This window comes from Passer montanus, unplaced genomic scaffold (genome assembly GCF_014805655.1).
Source record: "Passer montanus isolate IOZ18808 unplaced genomic scaffold, ASM1480565v1 scaffold14, whole genome shotgun sequence".
Classification (NCBI taxonomy): domain Eukaryota; kingdom Metazoa; phylum Chordata; class Aves; order Passeriformes; family Passeridae; genus Passer; species Passer montanus.
In genome coordinates this window covers 8091997-8115894 of record NW_024360941.1, presented here as the reverse complement: position 1 = coordinate 8115894, position 23898 = coordinate 8091997, and the positions used below count along the sequence as shown (strand labels likewise).

Genomic DNA, 23898 nt, shown 5'->3' with positions numbered 1-23898 from the left:
CCTGAGAAGCTAATCAGCTGTTGCAAGATGAAGGACCCGAATCAGTACAAAGCTGAAGGTCTCAATTTATTATTTATCCTGAAATCGTAACCAACATTAAAAAATGGAATTTCTCTTCTCCATTAATATAGAATTGTTCACAATTTAAAATTGTATTTTAAATTCTATTTCATGTTTAAAGTGGTATGAAATTCATAGTTGCATTATCACCAATTATAAGGGCTTTATAGTGCATGCATTTTTCTCAACTCTTTGAAAGAGTCCAGCACAAGCAAATCCCAAAAATAAGTTAGGAGATCTGCTTTCATTTTCAGTTTCCTTTTCTACTAAGTCCTGTCCTTATCTTACAAGGAGACAGGCATCCAGCTGACAGCATACTGTTTACATACTTTTAATACTGAATTCAGGGCTCCTTGCTATTTTACATCACCAATTTATTATGACTACTGCAGTGAACTGAATCTAACCCCTAGGAAGATGGATGGGAATTTTTGTTCACAAAACACCTTCAACTGTTTGCTCATCTGTATGGTTGACATCACCAAGGTCATAGCTGAGACTGGCTGCTTAACACCTGCAAGTCAGAGGGATCATTGCCTAAGTCTAGAGTAGACAGGATAGAGAGAAACAGATCACAGAATTTCTTTGTTAGGATACAGCTAAGTAAATCTAATGCTAATACTGGATTTGCTACCTATGAAGCCTCATGGGGAATTTTTGTGCATCAGCAACATCAAAATAAGATTATAGCAGTGGGCTTACAAAACAGGGGTTCTGGAAGAGAAATAAACAGACAACGCAAGAAGGACAGACTGATCAGCTGGATAATTTTTTTTCCCTTCAGCAGACAGCAGCAAAACCTCTATTACACACTACCAAACAGCTTAAACCTATGCTGAAACAGCATTTGCTATTTTTACAATAGCTACAAGCTTTACCCATTTCCATTCCTGAAGTAACTTGTGAGGCTATGTGACTACATTATATTATTAGTGCTCTTGGAAGCATAAGCTATAGCTACTGTACCTCTGAAAGCATCATGATCCAAATCCAGGGCAAGGTTTGCATAGAAACCCAACATTAGGGATCACAAGAGAATAAAAGGAATAACCTTTGCTATTTTTCTAATCACAAGATTCTTGCCCACACTATCACTTAACCAACAGTGAAAAAGGGAAGCAATAAACAACACAGGGCAGAAAAGCTGGGATACCTTAGGGAAAGGGAAATGCCCATACAAGGAGATGGAGCAAATGCTCTTTGCTTTCCTGTTTTGGTTTAAAGGGAAGAAAACCTCAGCTCTTGAGGCCTTCTGCAGTCCAGTGACACACTGTGGGTATTGCAGGGAGGCTGTCTTTAATTTTGGGTTTATCAAACTTTTGCAGGCTTTACCCAATGTAATAAACAAGTAGAATGAAACTTGAGGCAGTGAGCTCAGTCTCACAAAAATACTGCATTTCCACCATGCCTTGTTCATCAGATATTGAACCTTCAAGTTCCTACCCATGCTCATCTGGACTGCTTTATAACTTGTATCATGCGCATTTATTTGAATGCTCTAGCACAGTACAGACTGGTTAACAGGAACAAGACAGAGCATAAGAAGTGCCGTTCATTTTTTAGTTTCACATTCAGGTTACAACTCATTTGACAAAATGATTCGTCCATGTGCCCCAGAATTTTTACGCTGCAGGTTGGCACCTGGAGGGTTACATGAATAGCTGCAGGAAATCACTCCCACTCTTCTCTGCCCTTTCACTGAAGTCAAGGTTTAACTCAGAATTTAAATACACTCCAGGTGCTGTGCTATATATATGTTTTTGTTGAGTAAGAGGTCATGTTCAGAGCTTGGTCATCTCATTTCAGATGCACACAGAGAGAAGTAAGTAAATCCAACTACAGATAACACACCTGGTGCCTCTGTCATCCTCTTTGTACTCTTTGGGTGAATTATTTCTCCCTCAAAACTTAACATTTCAAATGCTAGCAGCCAACACTAAAGAGACAAATTTTCTCTGTAGTTTTCATTACTGGAACCTGAAATGTTAACAGAAAATTCTGGGTTTTGCTTTAAGTATAATGCCTGGAATTTAAATCTTTCCTGACCACATGAGATGCTCTCACAATACATGCCTAATTACAATTCAAACACCATTTTTTTTCCCTCCAGGAGTCTTGCCAGCAGTAAGGCAGCTGATAATCTGCAGTGGAAAGCTAGCCTTCCTGATTTAGTGTGACCACTATAATTCACCTGATTCTCAACTTCAGCTCTCACTGAGGTGCACAAAAATTTATGTGCACATTATAGAACTAGTTTTCTTTGTTACAGAACAGTTCCAGTGTATTATGTGGCACTGGAATAAAAGATTTTCCCAGGGTACCATGTGAAATTAAACCAAGTCCCTAATGTTTCATTTCCAATGATATAGATACCAAAAGTAATTACTGAAATCCTTTTTCTTGTAACGGTATCAAATATGTAATTTGTAAAGTGCTATAATTAAGGAACTAATCACATTCCTGAAGAAAGCAGGCTCCATTCTAGAGCCTTTGTATTCAGTCTTCTTAGCTACAACAAGATTGACTGGACAAGTAACTGCCTACTGTAAGAGAACATATTAAATTCATATTATTTGCCCAGAGTAATAAGACTGTCCATTTCTAATGAGGAGAGGAGCTAAGAGTCATCCGTCTTACTTCATACCGAGTAATTAGTTCAAGCTAAAGATCTGGGTTTTTTTTTTTTTACTCCAGTCTAGCACTAACAATTTTCTGTACAATTCAATATTTTGGACCATAAAAAGGGTCCAAGTTGGCACTATCAAACTATGATAGAAAAAATATCTTTACTAACAGTTGTGCCCTACTATCACACAGCTCTGCATGCATATAGTCTTACTAAATTTAGAAGTCTATTTTTGGCAAGAATTCCCTCTTTTAATGCTAAAAGTAATTGAAAAACAAAACAAACACCCTTCAAAGCCACTTGTGCAATTTTAAAAAACAAGCCAATTCTCATCCCCTTTTGCTTTATAAAATGAGCTGCAAAAATAGTTGTCCAAAAATACCTTTCTGTATGCACACAACATTGTGCTCAAGCAACGAAACCTTTTCAGATTTTCCAACAACAGCTCATTGCCAGTTGTTCTATTTGAAGTCAAAGGTGACCTGTGGCAACAGATCCAATTATTCAAGTACAAATTTGTATGGCCCAAGGGTTATGCCCTGCAACACCAACAATGTCCTTATAAAGGAAAGCTCAAACTGGATAATTCACAGAAGGAAAAAACACTTAAAAATATTTATTCTGCCACAATCATACTGACAGATGTGTGTGGGTGATGCAGCTGAAATTTTAGTTCATTCTGATGAGTAGACAGCAGCTATTTATTGTCATACTGAAAAAAAAATTCCAGAAGATCAATTTTCTCATGCCATAAACATTAATGATGTTTCCTCTCCTAGTCAAACTATTCCAGATAAAATTCCTTCAACACTTGTCAAAAGAAGCTGTCAAAAAAAATCTAGCTTAAATAAAGTTATAAGACTAAAACCTTCTGGGTCAGTAAGAATAATTTGTAAGCAAGTCTTCCATGGGTTGGATAACAACAGCATATCAAGCCTGAGCAAAGCATGTTGAGCTCTAATCCCTTCTTTCAGCCAGCACAGTTAATTACCCTGGCCTGAAATCTGATCAGCACTACAAACATCCTTGGCTTAAGGGCTCTACAGAACTCCACATTTGTTAATAGGAGAAAGAGGGAGTTTCACAGTGCATCACTTAAAAAATACTGTAAGAAAATGCTTCTTGACTTCAAAAGTGCAATAAGCATGTCTCAAACCCAGCAAAATACAGGAATGAAAATGGCAGGTGTGGACTGGAGTGTTCTACTGTTAAAGTGGACTTCAAAAAGGAAAACCTACATTGATTCTTAGTGCTTTTGAGACAGGAGGATACTGCAACTAATGCATCCTATTTTTTAGAAATACTGAATACAGATTCCTTGGAACATTTTGCACATCTTTGGTCTTGTGTAACCAGGTGTAGCTCCTGTGAGCCATACACTAAACAGCCTCTTCTCAGAGCTCTACATCTGTGGTCATCAGTGGCTTTGTCCATCAGGCAGCTTTCTCCTCTTTTGGTTCTTCCATGCATGTCTCCTTATATCTACCATTAGAAGTTAATGATTTTGGGTGCTACAACTTTGTCGAAAAGGGCCCAGGAATGGCATCTTTGAGGACAACTTCCCCAAAGCACAGGATCCATCCATTCCCACATGCAGTAAATCAAACAGGCATGGCAGAAAATCCTCCTGGCTGCAAGAACTCCAGAAGGTAGACTAGGGAAGGTACAGGCATGGACTGGCTACTGAGAAGGAGTACAGAAATAATGCCTGACCACATGAAGAGAGCATTAAAGGCAAAGCTTTGTAGAGTTGAAATCCGTAAGATGGAAAGGGCAACGAGAAGAGTTTGTAGGTTAAAGAAAGACATGACATTAACTATAAAAGAGATGGAATTTTGTGTGAAAGGACACATAAAATAACCGAGACACTCAACATCTGATTTCCTTGACTGTTTGCAAAATTTGCTGTCACACCTCCCAGGTCCCTGAGCCTAGGGGCAGCCTGCAGAAGAGAAAGAATATCCACCACAGAGGTGAGTCAAGGACCACTTCCCTGGACATATCACAGCAAATGGGATACACACAGCACAAGTCCGTGGGACTGGATGGATGGCACCAGAGGACACTGAAGAAGTTTGTGATGTCATTGTGAGATCATGCTCTACCATATTTACAAGGTCCTGGTGCTTAGCAGTGGTTCCTGAGGACTGACTAAGAAATTCTTGGCCACCTTCAAGAAGCAGGATCCAGGAAACGATGACCTTGAATTCATTAGCACAGGGTGAAATTTTTGCAACTGATTAATTTTAGTTAACTTTAGTCCATGAAGAACTGCCTTCTGCTAGAATAAATCAAAGCCAGTTTACTAGAGTGTAAATGTGCCAGGGATAGTTTAGCATAAGGACAAGGGAAAGCCATTGATAGAGCCACACAGAAGTGCTGGATGTCCAAGAAAGACTCAGACAGCACCTGTGCAGAGAAGAATCATGACGTGTATGGAAGAATCAGGGCACCTGACAGGACAGAAGACACAGGCAGGAGACACCTCCTTTTGAAAAGGGGAGCTCTGAATAAGGGAATGACAGCATGATTAAAAACCAGATGCTGTTAGCAGTAAGACATACATTCTTTAAATGCACAGGATGGTGTCCAAACAACAGAAATGGAAATGAGTCTTAATTCAAGCTAAGTGCATGTAAATAAAAACATAGAGTAAAAAAAAAAAAAAACCAAACCACCAAACCCCCCAAAACCCAAGTTGGAGAAATAGCTTACTGAAGTATGAAAGCTGCTATTGAAATATTTTTTTCAAACACCAGAAGTAGGATGCCTGCCAGAAAGTCTGCTGGGCTGATACATGACCAAAATGAAAAGAGACCACTTCAGAAGCAGGAAATCTAAATTAAGCATTTCCATTGAACTCTCAATGGTGCCCAATGCCAGATACCCTGAGAAGAGAATAAAATAAAGGGCAAGTACGCAGTGATACTTCTTACTATATAGTCCTATCTTCAGATAATCTGCATGATACCTTCTACTGGAATTTTCTGCCATGAATAGTCTCATTGCCTTTTTTTAAAATAAACCCAGTACTTCCTAAACAATGCATCATGAATTAACAAACTCTTGTACTGTACTGCTGACTCCAGTCTTAAACAAACAGAGGAACACACAATATACATTTTTATCAAAGGGCTCTGGGGTTGTAAAGAATTGCAGACCACCAAGTCTGAACTCTGTGCTGAATAGAAGCTAGTAATAAACAACAAAATTAGTACACCATGGACACAGCTTTTGTGGAAAAAAAAGCCAGGCCACAGAAAAATATTACCATCTTTTGAAGAAATCAAAAATTTTGTGGACATTAGTGAGGCTATTAATACAGTAACTGAATTTCCAAAGCATTTGATGGGGTTCTTTGTTTTCTTTACAGATACAGTTCATCAAACTATGGCAGATCTCTTAGGCTAGTAACTGCTGAAGTCTATTAATTCCAAATTGTAAGCAAGTTTGTGACTTCAGCGGCATAAATAACTGTGCTGGGAGCTAAGCAGTCCACCTCTTCTTCCAGGTCATTGCTGAACAATAGGAAAGTTCTTGGTAATTGCAATTAAAATGACTATAAACAGCTGCAGAATAATTGAGGAATGCTATCAAGGAAATGAGCCAGCAGGAGAGCTCAGTGCAAGTGCAAATGATTGTATATGGAGTGTTAGACCACTCAATGCATAGACTCAGTGACAGATTCTAAACTCTGCATTACCACTGGGAAAAAAATTTAAAAAATCTTGGAGTCGAATGTGGATAGGTCTTTCATAATTTTAGCTCAGAATTAACGAAAAGGGAAATGATAGCAGGAATAATGGAACATGAAACATTTATACAGGAACTTCACAGAGCTATCTCTGATATTCTCATGTCACAGGGCAGCAGAGTCAGAGGCACAGAACTGTATCTGTATCTGGGAGAAGAGGTTAAAACAAGCACCACATTCTGCAGTCACTGACTCAGGATGTCATTAATTTCAAGACTATAAATGCATTCAAAGGACAAGTCTGTGCACAGAAAGAGGTCTCTGAAGCATGACAACCCTGTTGCAATTTTTGGCTCCAGTGCCCCAGTGCAGTGGTTGCCAGGAATGACGCTTATCCATTCTTGTTTGTTTTCTCACCAGCATATGGTTTTGGCCAGAGCTAAAGTTGTCAGGAGAAACAATCACTGTTCAAACTCAGCATAAATGAATTTTTAAAAATTAAATTTTATTTTAAAATACTCTGGGGAGGTGGATCATTATACTGGTTAAACAACTCGATTCTTCTTATTCCTAGCAGCAATACCCCACAGTTATCTCTTGGGTTTTTTGGGTTTTTTTTTGAGAGGACACACCTTGTTACCTGACAGCATTCACCCTCAACCTAGGTCCCTTTTTTATTTTCTTAGCACAGTGTATTTATCTTGGATCCAAAATAATCCAGAAAATGTATCACTCTATTTCTTCTTCAGCTCTATCTCTGCGCAGACTCCTGAATACAAAAAGCAAGGGGCAATTAAATTAATGTCCTTCTTCCCTAAAGCTAACAATTCTTTTATTGCAGGTCTTCTAGGAAGTAGGGATAATGTGTAAAATCCAGTATAAATGACTGCTTTTAAGGGCCTGCCTCCTATCAGGATGATAAAAATAGATCCAAAGAAGGTAAAAATCACCAAATTTGAAGAAAAAAGTTTCTTCCAGCTACTGTACAGAGGTTTAGACAGGGCCTGCTAAGCCTGCTCTACTTCTTTGCTGCCAGAAATAAGGTGGAAAACAGGTATTTCTCTACTAATCCAGTTTACGTTCCCTCTGGCCCTCTTGCAGAGTGCTGAAAGACTGCAGTGAGATGAGCCATCTTCTAAATTTTGTACAATGACTTTTACATATCCCCATACACTCTTGATTTTTTTAACCAAACTTATGACTTGCTGTATGTCAACACAAGTGCTGGGCATCAACACTGAAATATATTGGTTAAAATCCATAAGCCAAGAGTGTGTGGTACTGGCAAAATGGAAATAGTCTGATGTACCTGACAAAAAACTTTAACACACCATCCAGTGTCATTCCTCCCTACGGGATACAGCAAGAATTAAGGCTTTTTACAGCAGCTGAGACTGCCCAGAATCACCAGCAAAGTTCCTACTGAATCAATACAGGCAGCTGGCAAATCATCCTGGCAACATGTCAGACTACAAAGTCAAATCCAAACCTAGCAGAATTGAATCTCCCCTTATTGGCATTTCTTTCCTCTTCTCCCTCCAGCAGGGATGAGCCCTGAGGCTATATGGCTTTTAAGCTGAGAGAGACAGTTCTTGCAGCACTATTTCACTCTTGCTAGCACAGCCTGGGAAAGCATTTGGCATGCTTCACTGAACAAACCTGACTGCACTGGGTAACGCTTCAAAATTCTGCTGCTGAAGAAAGAGAGGGCTGAAGGGAGCTCTACTCATCTATGGACAAATAATTCAGTCTTTACCAGAAAGATCTTCCTCAATTAGCAATGCCAACTTACTATTAACAATAACAACAAAAAATTACTATATTGCTTTTGGCAGGATTCAAGGGAATGCTGAGTGGCCTTACCAGCCACAAATGTCTTTTTAAATAGATCAGTGGGAGGAAAATAAATGGCACATCCAACAGGTAATCTGCCACCTTTTGCTGTATTTCTCTCTGGTACTGGGGAGTGAGCAGGAAAGTGAGCATGTGGGAGCCTGAAAGCCTAGAGCAGTATCAGCCAGGAGACAGCAGAAGCCATAAATCTTCAACTTACTTGGGCAATTGCAAGCATCCCAAGTATTCAATACAAAAAGTAAGGGATATAATGTTGTCTGAAAGATACCTTTTGTTCATGTTGTTTTTTCATGCTGTTTTGCTTGTTTGCTTAGAACATGAAATCATTAAATACTAAAACCTAACTGATTTGAGCTGGTGGCTTTGACCTCTACAAAGGCATATCTGCAGCTGTGCTTGAAAGAAACAGTTTCTAAACTTCACTTTTCATGGCTGTTCCTCCTCTTCCTCAAAGTATTTTATCATTTTTGGGAATATCTATTTATTAATGCCCTTCAGAACAGAAGAAAAATTCTGAGATCATGTCAAAAATACTTCAGGAAGCTGCAGGTGTGTAACTTTGAGCGATACCATAGGCTGTCTGATACCCTTCACCTTGAGTAAAAATGAAGGGGAGGGAGTACTTGAGTTCTGCTGCTAGAACTCACCTGGGCAGAGGCAGCCCAGTCCCACCTGCATGCGACACATTGCCACCTCTGATTTGCTGTCCTTAAAGAGTGAAGAAATGCTTCAGCAGAAGCAGCAGTACCTAGGGAATGACCTCCCAAAAAGAAAATGCTGACCTACACAGGTTATCCAGAACATTCCTTCCCTTTCAGAAAAATCTCTTTAGTAGGAAGGGCCAACTTCTGAGCACAGCAACGAAAGAAAAGCAAAGGACAGCTGGCACTTCCTTGCCACCAACAGCAGACAGGCATGGTCCTCTCCTCTGACTGCCAGGAAGTGGAAACCTTTAGTAAGTGACCCGAGGAACACAGCACGAAGGAAGTGAAATGCTGCACTCCCTGTGCTTCATTTGCTTTCAGGGAGTGCACACCACACAGCAAATTCAAGCAGCTGCACGTGCATGGGTATGAGTCAGACCCACAGCTGGCCAGGTCTCTCCTACCTTGCAAGATGAAAAAAACAGCCACCATAAAATCCCAGAGCAGAGCCCCAGTAACCAGTCAATGAACCACCAACAGATTATTTACCACAGCTGGAAACACACAGCCCAGAGATTGACACCCAGTCCAGGGATCAGCACAGCTCCATTGCTGGAAACTGCAAAGTACTTAACATCATATCTGACTTCATACATTGCCCACAAAACCCCAGCCAAAAAAATACCCTGCCATTAAATCAGTTTGCTCAGAAACCTGTCTCTAACTGATATTTAACAAGGAAAATTATACTAAATGCAGATTAACCTTAGAGCAAAATTGCTTTCAACATATATCAAAAGTCAGAATACACTGTGTAAACCTGTTAGTAACTCTTGAGCAAATGTTAGTGACTTTCCAGAATTTTCCCATAACACATTAGACAGCCTTTCAGCAAGTAAATAAATGTTTTTTCTGAGACTGCTTTCCTCTTTAGGGGAAATGCTGTGAGAAACTACTGGAGGACTATTCCAACCATCACTATGGCATATCCATACTTCTGTTACTGCAGGTAAATAGGCAATGTTTTAAAGAAAACAATATTTCTTTGTTTCTGTTCTCTATTTATGCTCCATTTTAAAGGCATCAGGGTAAATCAAAACTGAATAAACTAACTAGCATAGGGTTGTCTAATAAAGATAATCCTTCCTTCTTGAAGAAAATCTTAAAAAGTTATGGACTAATAAAAGATATGACAATCAAGACTATGGCGAGACATAGAACATGTAAATACATGCAATTTGACACTGAAACAGATGACTTCAGAGATAAATCACTACAGTGTAAGTATGCACAGAAGGAATCATTGCAATAGCATTAAGAAGAATATATGGAAATGTGGTATAGCACAGCACTCATGCTTTCAGTGCAAGAAGCCTGAAGTGGCCTAATAAATAATATTTTAAGCATCAGTTCAGATACATGGAAAGCAAACAACTGAACCCCATAAAAACAGAACTAAAAGAAAACAAAAGGTTTGCTTACTCTTCTTGACGTAAGTCATTAACGCTCCGATCTAGTGAGATCATATCGCTTGCCACCATATTAAACCCAAACTCCTTAATGCTGGCTTGAACGGATTCTTTGTAATCTGGTCCTAAAACGTATGGCTTCGCCTCCTCTCCAGGGCCACCAACAACTCCATGAGGCTCAGGCTCTTTGGGTTCAAAATTACCAAGGACTCCAGGTCGTAACACAGGATCTGGGTATACAAATGTCTGAGGTTTAAAAGTGAGATACTGCCTCTGGAGGATGTTTTGCTGCTTGTTATCAACACCATGCTGATTTAGTTCATTTTTGGCCTTATTTTTTCTTCGAATGGATTCCAAGTCCACTTCCACACCTTCAACGTGAGGCCAAGGTACCACAGGTTTGAATTTCTCATTTCCTAGTCCATGGTCTCCTTTGTTTGGCAGGGGTCTGTTGGCTTCTTTGTCATCCTATATACACACACAGAGAAACAGCAGACCATATCAATTGATGATCCTTTATTTATTTACACCCAGTAGCTTAATGCATTAAGAGTTGGTACTAAAAATATATAGAATAAGTATGGAGAAGTCTATTGAGGGGCTCAATGAACACTTTTTACTAAAGCTACTGACTGCTGGAGAACATCACCAGCTGTTGTCCACACTCACCTTGGTGAGCTGGTCCTGGAAATGACCAAATGCCCAAAGAATTCTCAAAGACCAAATACCCATGCAGGACATGTTCACCTGAATGTAATTTGAGCTGTAGTTCAAACTGATGTGCAAGGGGCACTGACAGAGCATTTTATGAAGGAGAAGGTGACATGGAGGCAAACAGTGCCACAGTCCACAGCATGGTCCCACTGTCAGACAGGGGGTGTTTCTGAGGCTGCTATGGCTCAGATCTCTGCAAGGTCCCAGTGGTTACTAGAAACCTCAGAAGAAACCAGCTGGCTAGAAACCAGCCTCAGCTGGGGAAGAGTGCTGTAACCACAAGAAATGTGCCAGACTCGTCTAAGGCAGCTGCGAGCCACATACCATCCCTGCCCTCCACACACACCCCTGTCCCCCCAGCTCGCTCCCACCAAGCTCCTCCCTCTGCTGCAACAGCTTATTTACAGCTGGGAGGTGACACTGATGGCACTGGGGACAGCAGGCAGAAAGGACATCAGCTGCATGGACACAGGCAGACCTGCTTGGGAAGCAGTGCTGGCGCTGAAGAGAAATGCCATGGCCACTGGCATCTCCTGCATCCTTGCTTAAAACAATTTTACTGCATTCCTCCCTCTATCCACACCAAGAGATCTGAAGTTCTCACTGAGAAGCAGGGCTGGCATTTTGAAAACTGCTCAGCATTTTCAGCAATCAGTGAGGTTGGTGGGGTTAGAACAAGGGTGGGTGAGTTTGGAAGACACTAGACAGAAAGGCTTTGAAGTGTCTGAGTGTGAAGTCTCCAGAACACAACAGCACCACCCATGAAAGCACTCCAAAACACACAGTCACAACTTTTTCCAATACTACTGTCCAAGAGTATGACAGGGAAATGTTGCTGAAGGTTCAGATATCCTGCTAAAATTGTTTATTTGTAAGCAGATCAAACGTTAGATCATTCAGAAATCTCCAGAAAACAACACACATTTCAGCAATGTCTTAAAAATAAACAAAATTTTGAGATCAGAAGGATGTCACCTATGCAAACCTGCTGAAGGCAGGTTCACAGTGAGGTGGGGTTTCTTAGAGGCTTGTCCAGTCACACCCCTTTGTCCAGTTTCTCAGGACAACCTGTTCCAGTTTCTTGACCCAGTGAAGGCTTTTCCCCTCATACCTCAGTACAAGTTTCTCATATTGCATCTTGTCCTCTCAGTCTGCACCCCTCAGAAGATTTTATTTCCATTTGCTCTGCAACTTTACCTTTTTAGGGTGAAAAGATGCCATTAGATTCCCCATTAGACTTTTTTCCCCAGCCTCCCTAGCAGGTCTTTGCTAGGTCCTCTGCATCTGTGAACATCTCTCCTGTGTTGAGGTAGTGTGGGAGGAAAAAGCACACAGAGTTCCAAACAGCTAAGCTCTTTCTAGGGCATCCACCCATTATACACTCTGCCTTTACTGCAACAACGGTACAATGCCGACTCATGTCCATGTTCAATTAAACCACATAATACTTCCTACTACATCACACTATTTTCCTGACATCATTCCACATAAAAACCTTCAGAAATTAAGAAAAATACAATACATAATGTTTCTAGGTTAACATGGTAACAATGGGAGTCAGATTGGCTCCAATTCAAAATAAGGAGTTTCTTGAATAAACTTTCTGAGTTCTCTGTTTGTTATAGTTTAAACAGGGAGGACACACAACATGCAGAAGTGTTACATTATTTTGTTCTTCCATCATAATTTTTTCAGGAACTCAAAAGTCAGTGTTAGAAAAGGGAAGTTTAAGGGCATGTGAAAAGGCATATTTTGCAAGAAAGTCAAAGGCTGTCATGGATCTAAATAAAGCCCGGAGAGGACTTTTGAAGAGAGCATCATCTCACACTTACCCTGGAAATCAAAAGGAAGGCTTTGCCACTAGACTGTCAGAACACTGCTGAGCTCTCAGCTCACATCTAATTCCTGCTCTGAGTGCGGAGGCAGCTATAAAAGCCAACAAAACAGTCAGCATCATCAGGAAGGATGCTTAAAGACAGAATAATTTTGACTACATAACATTTGATGCATTCATATATTCAGTAATATTTAGTTCTGGTCTCCACATCTCAAAAGGAGTCAGAGAAAGTGCAGAGTAGGGTAACCAAAATCAAGGAGAAGGCAGAGAGGTATCTTGAGATGAAAGACCAGAAAGGCCACTCATCTTTCATGTCCAAGACCCTGCAGTTGGGAGATGTGATGGCTGAGGGGTATACAACTGGAGTTTAAAATATCATGGAAGTCATGGACAAATGCAATGGAAATTCACTGTTTACTGTGATGTACGACAGGTCCATAGCGGGACTGTAAAAAGGTTGTGAGAAACCTTCTGAAAATTTGAATTAAACAGCTGCAGATGCCGTAAGAGTCCAAAGGGAAGGTAGTATAGAAAGTAGGCAGGTTTACACACTGCCACATTCAGTCACCACCCTGGATCATCAGTCTCAACCAGACAGGATTTTCATATTCCCCTGTTCTGTGTGGAATTAAATGACCTTTCATTCCACTTCCATTACCTACAAAACAGTTATGAGCTTCCACTTAGCCAATTCTTTGACTGAAGCATAACACTTCTGAAAGAAATTTGTTTGTTCTGCTGCCATCAGAACTGACTTATCCTTTATTAAATTTAGCCTCATTATAACTGCTATGCACAATTTGCATTATAATGCATTTATCTGTAGTTCCCGTCTATGCACTAAATATATTCCATATTTGCTGGCCTGGAAAAAATATTTCATAAAACAAGGAAATTATATATAAACACACAAGCACACTCATTGACACCATACCCCCAATACCTATGCACAGTGGATAAATAAAATGGAAAGTATTTGTTGTGGGTTAACCCTGGCAAGCAGCTCAGCATGACACAGCTGCTCACTCCTTCCTCCTTATCCCTGGACACAAATCTAAAACACAGCAATCATATGGGATGCTATGAACAAAACTAACTTAATTTCAGCATTTTATGGACATTAAAATAATAGAAGAGGAACTAGCGGGGTTTAAGTGCATGGTCATTTCTCCACAGATAAATGAGACAAGGATTTTCCATATACTGTCTGGAACAAAAGCAAAGTCAAACCACAAACAGAGAACTACTTCAGTCACTATGTAAACCACAATGCCATAGTTAGGAACTTCTAGGGCTTCCTCTCTCTTTTATGAATTATGACACACACCTCCTTTTAAAAGAAAAAAAAATTAATCCCATATAAAAATTCAGAAGAATTTTTAATCAGTGCTCCTCACTGATTACAAGTTTGGCTCAGGCAAAAGTAGTCATATAATAACAGCTAAACGAAAAAAAATTAATCCCATATAAAAATTCAGAAGAATTTTTAATCAGTGCTTCTCACTGATTACAAGTTTGCCTCAGGCAAAAGTAGTCATACAATAACAGCTAAACAGGAAGGCATGTGTATAAAAAAAAAGATAAAGCACAAGAACCTTCCTAAAGTGGCAAAACAAGATGGTCTGAAAATTATTTTGAAAGCTTTGAAAGAGATAGGAACAGCAAAGTGAAGAAAGGGCTCAGAAGAAGTGAGCACAACATGCATCTGAATACTGCACTTCTAGGATGTCCAAAAACGAGGGGAGAAAAGCAAAACCTATGAATTCTCTCACATCTGAAGACAAATAACAAAACCAACAAAAGCTCATTACATCTTTATAAAAAGGACACATAATACAGAAAAAAGTTTTTTTCCACAGACCATTATTTTTTTCCCATAGGGTTGGACCTAGGATTTCCTGCCGGCTTTCTAGATCAAGTTTGGTGCATTCTTCTTTATTTTTTGAATGTTTTTTTCACTCCTTAGTGAAATATGTATGAGTAACTGCAATGGGTGTTTCCGAAACAGTTACGTGATATAAATAAAGTCACTACCTGACTTGCAAATTAAAAAAAGGGGGTTAGTCATTGTCATTTTACTTCACAAATTAGGTGCCTTATTGCAGAAGACGGGAATGCAGTTGAAGGTACAGAAAACATAACTGTTTCCTTTTGAAAACATGCCTATAAATTATACAAAGTAAAAGGAAAGCCTGTGAGAGGTCTTAGTAAGGCTGAAAGATCAGTCATCTGGTGGAGGGCTGGAGTTGCAGCTGGCAATAAAACTGCCAATGTGAAAGTTGCATAATCTGCTTTTCTTCAGTAACTAGTTCAAGACTGGCAACTGCCTAAGACTCTCTATTAAATAATGTCTGAAAAAACCCTGATTTTAGAAAAGTGGATTTGCTTCAGAATTTTCTTTTGAGAACTTCAGAATAAATAAAATAAGCAATGATTCCCTCAACACAGTTTTCTGACTCCCAAAGGGCTCCATCCCATAAGACTTCACACCTTCCACCCCTGCCATGGTAGCCTCCTTTCAAGCAAGCAGAAATTATACCTACTACAGCTGGTCCTGCAAATGGGCAAATGGAAAAACACCCAGCTTCTCAAACAAGGATAAAGATCAACAGCACTTCTGCTGTCACTTAAAAAAAATAAAAATAAAGCCTTTTCAATCACTAAGTTTTAAGCTCCACACGCAGCATTGCTTCTAAACCATATTTTGCTAAACCTCCCATCAAACAACTTTGTCACAAAACAACCCTGCTGACTCAAATTAAGTCTGAAGTTGGACTAGGAGAGTTCTTTTGCCAGATATGAGCAATGACATTCAAGCCATCTGGCTTGAAAGGGCCATTTGCTGTCACAGTGCCTGGGCAAAACAGCCTCTGTCCTGCTATGACTCCTCTCAGTATATTTCAGAGGCACTTCAAAGTGATGGAATGCATACTTACATGCTCAGTAGCTCCTACAGTGACTTTTAAAGCTTGTAGAAAATTAGGATAGATCATTCATGAGAACTCCAGAAACACAGAGATAAGTACTATTTGACACTAAGTTAAAGAAAACTTTTGAAGTTTAAAAATGCATGTTTGTAAAATGAACAGATTGCTAAATCCCTCCACTGCATGCTTTGTGCAACCCAAGTCAGAAACCATGCTGTTGATGGTGTTTGTCACCAGCAGCTTCAGAAAAATATAATTCTCTAAGTTATATTTCTCTGTTCACAACTGCCCTCAATTTGGACATATACTGACAATACAAAAGTCCATTACGCAGTGAGTGCTACCACTCCATTGCAGATTTCTGCCCCCTTAAATATCCTAGGGGAAACAGCTTAAAAACTTAAACAAGACCAATTCATATCTACCATCCCGGAAGAAATTTTGGTACACAGAACTACCACGACTGTACAGCTTTGTACCACAAACACATTGCTGTGGTGGCATCTCCAAAGAGCAAGTAATCTAATCCTACAAGACAACAACCCCATCCTGTTACTTTTTGGAGTCTTCAGCATGAACTTGGTCAGAAGCCACTTATGAATCACAAAGACCAAACAAATAAGAAGTAATTTTATTATATAAACAAGGAAGCATTACACTATATGCATATTTACATATCTATATCTATATATATATATATCTACTCACTAAAAAATACATAACACTGAAGTGCAAATAAGGTGCAAGGGCCAGAAACAGCTTTAGAGAAATGAGTATTGAGCAGTACTTTTACACTGATGTGTTTTGTACTCCCACCTATATCTGAGAAATGGCAAATAAAACATTGTGGGTGGGTTTTTATTTCTTATTTTTAAAAAAAATTTAATCTAAAAGAAAACCAGGGCAACTTCCTCCTTCACCTATTTCCTAGATTTCACAGCATCTATCCAGCTGATTGACATGTGATACACTACTCATTGCTCTGCGCCATCCTTAATCCAACTTGTTATTTTTCTTTTAGTAGCTTTTTGAGAGGAAACAGTTTTGCCAGGAAGAGATACCTGTAATAGAATTGCTAGTCATCAGCATTGAGAGAAATGCCTTTCCCACTCACCCCTTATGTCCTCTGTGATAAGGCAGAAGCAGAACAGGACAATCTCTAGTACATATACCTTCTGCAGTACAGAAGTTACTGAGTTTTCAGTAGATATCAGCAGACCACTGCCATCAATATTGACACAGAGAGAACAGTAAAGTAGCAGTACTTCTGAAACCCCAGATTATCAGTGCTAGCCAAAGCAAAACAACGTAGTGGGGAGTAAGATCAACAACTTTATTCTACTTTATAGCTGACATTTCTGAGATAGGAGAGCACTGCTTGTGGAAAAGTGGCATGTCCAAAAATAAGAAGGGCACCTAGTAAAGGAGAGGAACTGTTTGTAGAGATGTGAAATTGGTAACAGCTCAATGTTCTGCTGTAATGAATGAGTTTGACAGAATTCAAGTTCCATTCAAGTTCCAATTGCATTAATCTACATGAGCCTCTGTATCACGGATTCCTATTAATGGATAACAACAACCTCTTGTTATCTAGTAATGAGTCTAAAAACTAACAATATTCATTAACATCTGAGGTCATCTCTGCTGGTGTCCGAACCTGTGAGTTCAAGAAAGACACTGTGGAAGATAAGGCTTAGTTCATCAAATTTATTTCATTTTTCAAATGATTGCTCCAAGAGTTCCCAGGGCAAAAAGACCCACTAGCTCTTCCTGTCCTCTTGGATATCGTCTATTTTGTCATGGTAGAAGCAGTCATCTAGGACAGTGACTCCAGGCTAGTGCTGCACACTGCCATGGTCTGCAGCCAGCACTTCACAAGGTCACTCACAAGGCACAGGAACTGGTATTAAGCTATGGAAGCCCTCACATAACAAATCCTATGGAAGAAGGAAGAATACTTATTTTCAGTTGAAAGAACCTGATTCCCTGGTTATTTGCCTAACAGAAGGAACATAATCAATCCCGAGATTCACCTGTCTACTTGCAGAATATCTTGTTTAAAGACATACCCAAATTTGGATGTCAGTATGATAACCATCAAAGCATCCCATTTAAATGAAATTGTTCTGTTGTGACGTTATCTTTCACTTGCAAGGGGAGCTAACGATACTTCTGTCATCCTCTTTGGCCTTGCTGTGTATGTATCATTTAAAACCCATGCAAAGTAATGCAATCCTGCCACAACTGCTCTTTTAACTTGCACTGCTTTACCCCCTGTCCTTGCTCCTCTCTCCATCTTCCAATGACACTGCTCTCCCAGAACTTACTGCTGGATATGTCTCTCTTGGAGTCTGGATCTTCCACAAATTGTCACATTCATGTGCTTCTGGTCCAGACTGGGCAAGTTCCTTTGCTTTGGGAAGCTCAGATACCTCCACTGAAAGCAGAGACTACCCAGAGAACTGGCCGGAGTGCTTGAGCTAGATTCAGTCTCATACAAATGCTACCACTGGTCACCCAAAACTTGCAAACCTCACTCTCTCACCTTCAGGGAGATTTAAGAGTACAGGAAATGACAGATAGAACATGGCCTGTACCTTACCTATGTTACAGTAGGATGCCTCCTTAGGAGAGGTGCAGTACTCCTCGAACTCCTGTGCGACAAGCAGTTTCACAATTAGACTCTGCCTGACTGAAATCAAGTAAAAATAAAGACACTGAGTGCCTCAGAACAAATTACTGTAAAAAATAGCAGTCCTAATGTCCTCATTTTCACCAGCACTCAGTGCTTGGGGAATATTGAACCAGCTCTTAAACCTACCAATCTCCTTCCTGATTACTTTAGGTACAACTCCTACTCAGCTTTTACACATCCCATCCTGCCATTCCTGGCCCTGTCACACTACCCCTGGTCCCATCTGTAGTTCAACAGCCACAGTGTGTTAAAGAAGCCCTGACAGAGATCCATTTCACTCAAAGCCCCCACTTATGCCCAAGAACTTTGCAGAGCAATCACAGACTTATAGAATGGTTTGGGTTGAAAGAGGACCTTGAAAACCACCTAGTTCCAGCCCCCTGCCATGGGCAGGGGCACTTTCCACTAGAGCAGGTTGCCTGGAACTACATCTATCCCTTGAATACCTCCAGGGATGGGGTGTCCACAACTTCCCTGGACACCCTGTTCCAGTGTCTCACCACTTTCACAGGAAAGACTTTTTTCCTAATATCTGGTCTAAACCTACTCTCTTTGTACCTCTCATTGTACCTCTCTGTGTGGCTATGGAGAATATGATATAATCTGGATAGTAATTAATGAGATCTAAAATAGAAAGTCTAAGATAAACACCTAAATAAACTAATATCAAAGAAATCTGTCCTTGATTTTATAACTTAAGGCTAGTTTTGAAGCAAGCAAAATAGTCTCTTATCATTAAGATTACAATCATTTCCAAGTAAAAAAAATATTCTTAAACTAAATTGTAAATGAAGCTGCTGCATTACCTAAGGGGATGTATTTCAGTCTCTCCCATGCTCCAGAAATAAAAACATGTTGGCACTAGTAACCTGTGCAATAAAAAGAACACAAAACTGTATCGGCAGCTGCTTGCTGCAGAATAACAGAAAAGTTGTGATAGTACCCTTGATAAGACAGAAGTATGATCCAAAGCTTTTAAATCCTTTCCTTACAAACAACACTCTAAAGATGACAGAAAAACTTTAAACTCAGAATAGCAATAATTTATTACAAGTTTATTACAACTAGACCATTCAACATTTTCAGTAGAAGAAAGCTGAAGTAATCTTAGAAACACAGAATGGACTGGGTTGGAAGGAAATTGAAAAATCTCTCAGTTCCACCCCCACTGCCATAGGCATCTTCGACTAGACCAGGTTGCTCAAAGCCCCATCCAACCTGGCCTTGATTGAGTAGGACAGAACATAAAGAAACATAAGAGCAAGTATCTCCCTACACACTGCATCTTTTCAGGTGTGGTTTTGCTCCTTGCTAATTAAATGTCTTTTTTGTTGCTTCCAAGTGCAATTTGTCTGGTCCCCAAGGAACCAGAGACCACAAGAGACCTGCCTGCACTGATCCTGGCTCTCTTCTTGACACAAACTGAGGCAACACAAATACTGTACATCACACAAGGTAAGTCAGTTGAGGTTAAACACTTAAGACTGATCTAATAAACTACCAGCTGATCCAGTGACTGTAGAACAGTCTGCCACCAAGAGCTTTTCAAACACCCATAGCCTTCCCTCTTTCTCTGCCCAACAGATAAATACATTTCTACATACTGCAGCCTACATTGTCATTAGCATGTATTTAGCATGGCAGTTCAACTATGAACTTCTGTAGAGTATCACCCACATTAATTCATTCTTAAACAGAGACTGCAGTGACTCAGAGCTCCAAGCCAAGAAAAAAGGACCTGTTAATTATATTTACCCTCAAATACACCATATGGGTTACTACGCCATAGATGAGACACCACAAAAATTAAAAAACTCACACTCAGGGCTTTGCTACAATTGCCAAGAACTTTATTCCACAGCCCTCAGTAGTTCAGCAATAACAAACATCTCTTTCCCATCCCAAAAACCTCCTTCATCCTTTTTTCCTGGGAAGCTGTGCCCTCCAAGATGAAAGGGCTTAAAACACAGCATCACTCAAGAGCTTCAATACAAGATTTGTTCTCATCACTACATTTCAACATTAAATGAAGCTTGTGACCTTTCTAGTTGAGTCATTGTTCCTTCCACGTTCTGTTTCATTCTAGGAACATTCTTCATTTTATGCATATGTTTCAATGAGATCTTAAAAATAGAACTCATGTTTATTTATATGGATGTTAGGAATTTTTAAGAATTTCCAAGATGTCCTCTGTCCAGCTTCATTTCATTCCACAAAATTATTCTCCTTTTTTCTGTGTAGCACTATTACACAGTGGATTAGGAAGTAGCAAGGCTTTTTATTTTACCAGGACCAAACCCATTTTATGAATATTCTCTATAAACTGAAAAAAGAAATAGAAAAAATGGTTTCTTTTGGACTGAAACAATCAAAATTTAAGTAACTCAGTTTCAAGCTGTAGAGATATGCACGTAAAAACAAGCTGTGCTGGCTTTGGCTGAGGTAGAATTAATTTTCTTCCCAGTGGCTGGTATGGGGCTGTGCTTTGGATTTGTGCTGAACACAGGGATGATAATGTGGAGATGTTTTTGTTATTGCCGAGCAGGAGATGCACAGAGCCAAGGCCTTTTCTGCTTTTCAGTCTGCCACCCTGGGGAGGAGACGGGATGACTGGGAGGTTGGGAGGGGACACAGCCAGGACAGGTGACCCAAACTCCTTTTTGCTTTGCTTGTGTGCTCAGCTTTTGCTTTCCCTATTAAACTGTTTTCATCTCAGCACATGAGTTTTCTCACTTTTACCAATCCAATTCTCCCCCTGATCCCACTGGTGGGGGAGCAGCTGCCTGGGGCTGGGCTGCTCACTGGGCTTAAACCACAACACGAACATTCCCTTGAATTAAAAGAGTTACAATATATAATCTATAACTTTACTATAGATAAAATCCAACTTCTATTATTTTTCAGAAAAAGCCTCAGAAAGAAACAAGAACTACCATCAATCATCATGTTCTAAGTAGCTGAGGCCAACTTTTCTGGCTCTCCAGGCATCAGCAATGAACACTGCACTGGTTCAAGCCTGCAGAGGAACTTCATTCTTCTTTCTCAGTCATCTGGGACAGATGGATATTCAAAAATCATGCATTTCTTTTATATAACTCAGCAAGTAAATGACATTTACAATATAATAAATCCATCACTAATAGACACGCTTGATCAAAGGATGCACTTTACTGTGCTATATCTTGTCTGCCTCAATTTTTAAAGACAGATATGCCAATCTCATTTCATATTTCTTGCTCTTAAGGAGCAAACCGCATGACTAGATTTTGATTTATCTTGAAATACTGTAACCATTCTTAAACTTTACCACAGTCTACTTCTGTCTTTTTTTTTAAATTTCTTTTTAGAATTTGATCAACTCTACCATTTTTAAAGCTTCTTCAATGAAACAGTCAGCTAAATCCAAAAACTGCATTGTATGCAAATTATACATACAGTCTAAAACCCACTTCTGCAAGATTCATCTGAACTCCTTTAAGATCTCCAAAATTCAGAGTATTTATGTAATTACCTTGTGCATGGCTTGACTAGACAAGAGAAGGGAAATAACTTGTGACCAATTCTGTTTTCTGCGATTTGATCTCATCTTTCCTTGGCCCTTCATTCCTGGTCTTTCCTACATAGGAGAATGTGTGTAGTGTTTGCCAATAAATTAGTTATAGACTACTGAACCATTGAGGTAAGAGAAGTTCTTATCTGCACCAAATACTTAAAAAACCCCCAAAAAATCAACACAGCACATCCGTTTGAAGCATAAAAAGAAAAAAAAAAGCCTGCAGCAACACTAACCTAATAAAAACTTCCTGGTCTTTCCTACATAGGAGAATGTGTGTAGTGTTTGCCAATAAATTAGTTATAGACTACTGAACCATTGAGGTAAGAGAAGTTCTTATCTGCACCAAATACTTAAAAAACCCCCAAAAAATCAACACAGCACATCCATTTGAAGCATAAAAAGAAAAAAAAAGCCTGCAGCAACACTAAACTAATAAAAAACCAATATATTGAACTGACAAATCAATCTTGGTAAATAGACTGCTCTTTCTGTGACACATACAGCTAGTGATATTGTTTGTTTTGCTGTGAGGTAAACATGATGAATATAAAAATCTATCTTATAGCTTTGCTTTAGAAGCCACATAATGTGTTAGTACAGCTGGGGTATCTGCATCTTTTAGATAGCCAGCAAGAATGCTATAATATAATCCACAAACTTCCTAAATGGGCTCCACTAAACCAGCCCGTGCTTCCAGCTTTGCACATTTCTCTGCACTTGCCATGCAGTGTTTTTATTTGGAGCGTGGAAGCCACTGTGGGCACCTTGAGACCATGGGGCCAATCAGAAAGGCGGCCACGCTGCACCTGAATGTCACATAATGCACTCCCCTGATATTTACTGTGTCAGTGCAGGTGATCCACCGTGGTGCCACCATATAAACTTGAAGCTGTATGAGGCTAATGATCAAAACATTACTCTCCAAGTCAACACTGGGAACTGACATCCCACTGCCTTCCCCTAACATAGCACCAAGGATTAACTTCTAGCCCTGAACATCTTCTGAGGGATCTCCTTACATAAGGGAGGTTCAGAGATGCAGACTTTTAACATGATCTTTGTGCTTCCAGCTCAGGTACACTATGGCTGGCATTTCTGACCAGATATCTGGGGAAGATATGAATGAACAGCATTCTCCCATCTGCACTGACTCCTCAGCATAGGACTGTAGCATTCCACTGCTCACCCATCAATGGGGGGGTACAGCACACACAAAGAAAGATGCATGAGGATCCTTCTTGCTCAGAAAACATGGAAGTCAGCTTTCTCAGCACGGTGCCTCTGTCTGCAGGATACCCTCACCATCCAACCACTACAGCAACAGGCATTTCTCTGCAGCAACTCAATCTTTCCAACAAATGTTCACTTCTTGTTAACAGTTTTGTTATGAAATCTGAAGTTCTGGCAATTCAGACTCTCCATGTAAATACTGAGAATGGAACATTGGCTAAAAATTGATCTCAAAATGACAGTGAGCCTTTCCTCAGGGTATAATCACCCCAGTAATGCTGTTTCCATCTGGAGGGACTTCCACAAGCCCTAGGCATGTGCATTACTTGTGGGTTTCAAACAGAGCTGCTAATAACTGCATTTATGAAAACTGTGCCCTTCATTTACTGCATCTTACATAGAAGAGAAACTACAAAGTCTACTTATGATCTATCCAGTTCATTAAATGGGTGTTTGAATGGAACACAGTTCACTGAATCACGACCTTTATGTGCTAGCCTTGCACTTTAACTTCTAACAAAGACAATTTTGTTAAAGCCTGTCAGAAAACTCAATCCAAAAGCTTTCTGCAGTCCCTGGGAAAGAGAGTCTG

The 23898-nt window shown here is 39.8% G+C and overlaps 1 protein-coding gene across 4 annotated transcripts in view; it reads right to left on the bottom strand.

Moving 5' to 3' along the window:
- The window catches only part of GALNT7 (polypeptide N-acetylgalactosaminyltransferase 7), an 82334-nt gene that overhangs the window by 28733 nt on the left and 29703 nt on the right, over positions 1 to 23898 (bottom strand). For all 4 annotated transcript variants that reach the window (XM_039700068.1, XM_039700069.1, XM_039700066.1 and 1 more), the window contains one exon: positions 10361 to 10815. In XM_039700068.1, coding sequence (XP_039556002.1) covers positions 10361 to 10815 — 455 coding nt within the window. The remainder of the gene's footprint in view (positions 1 to 10360; positions 10816 to 23898) is intronic.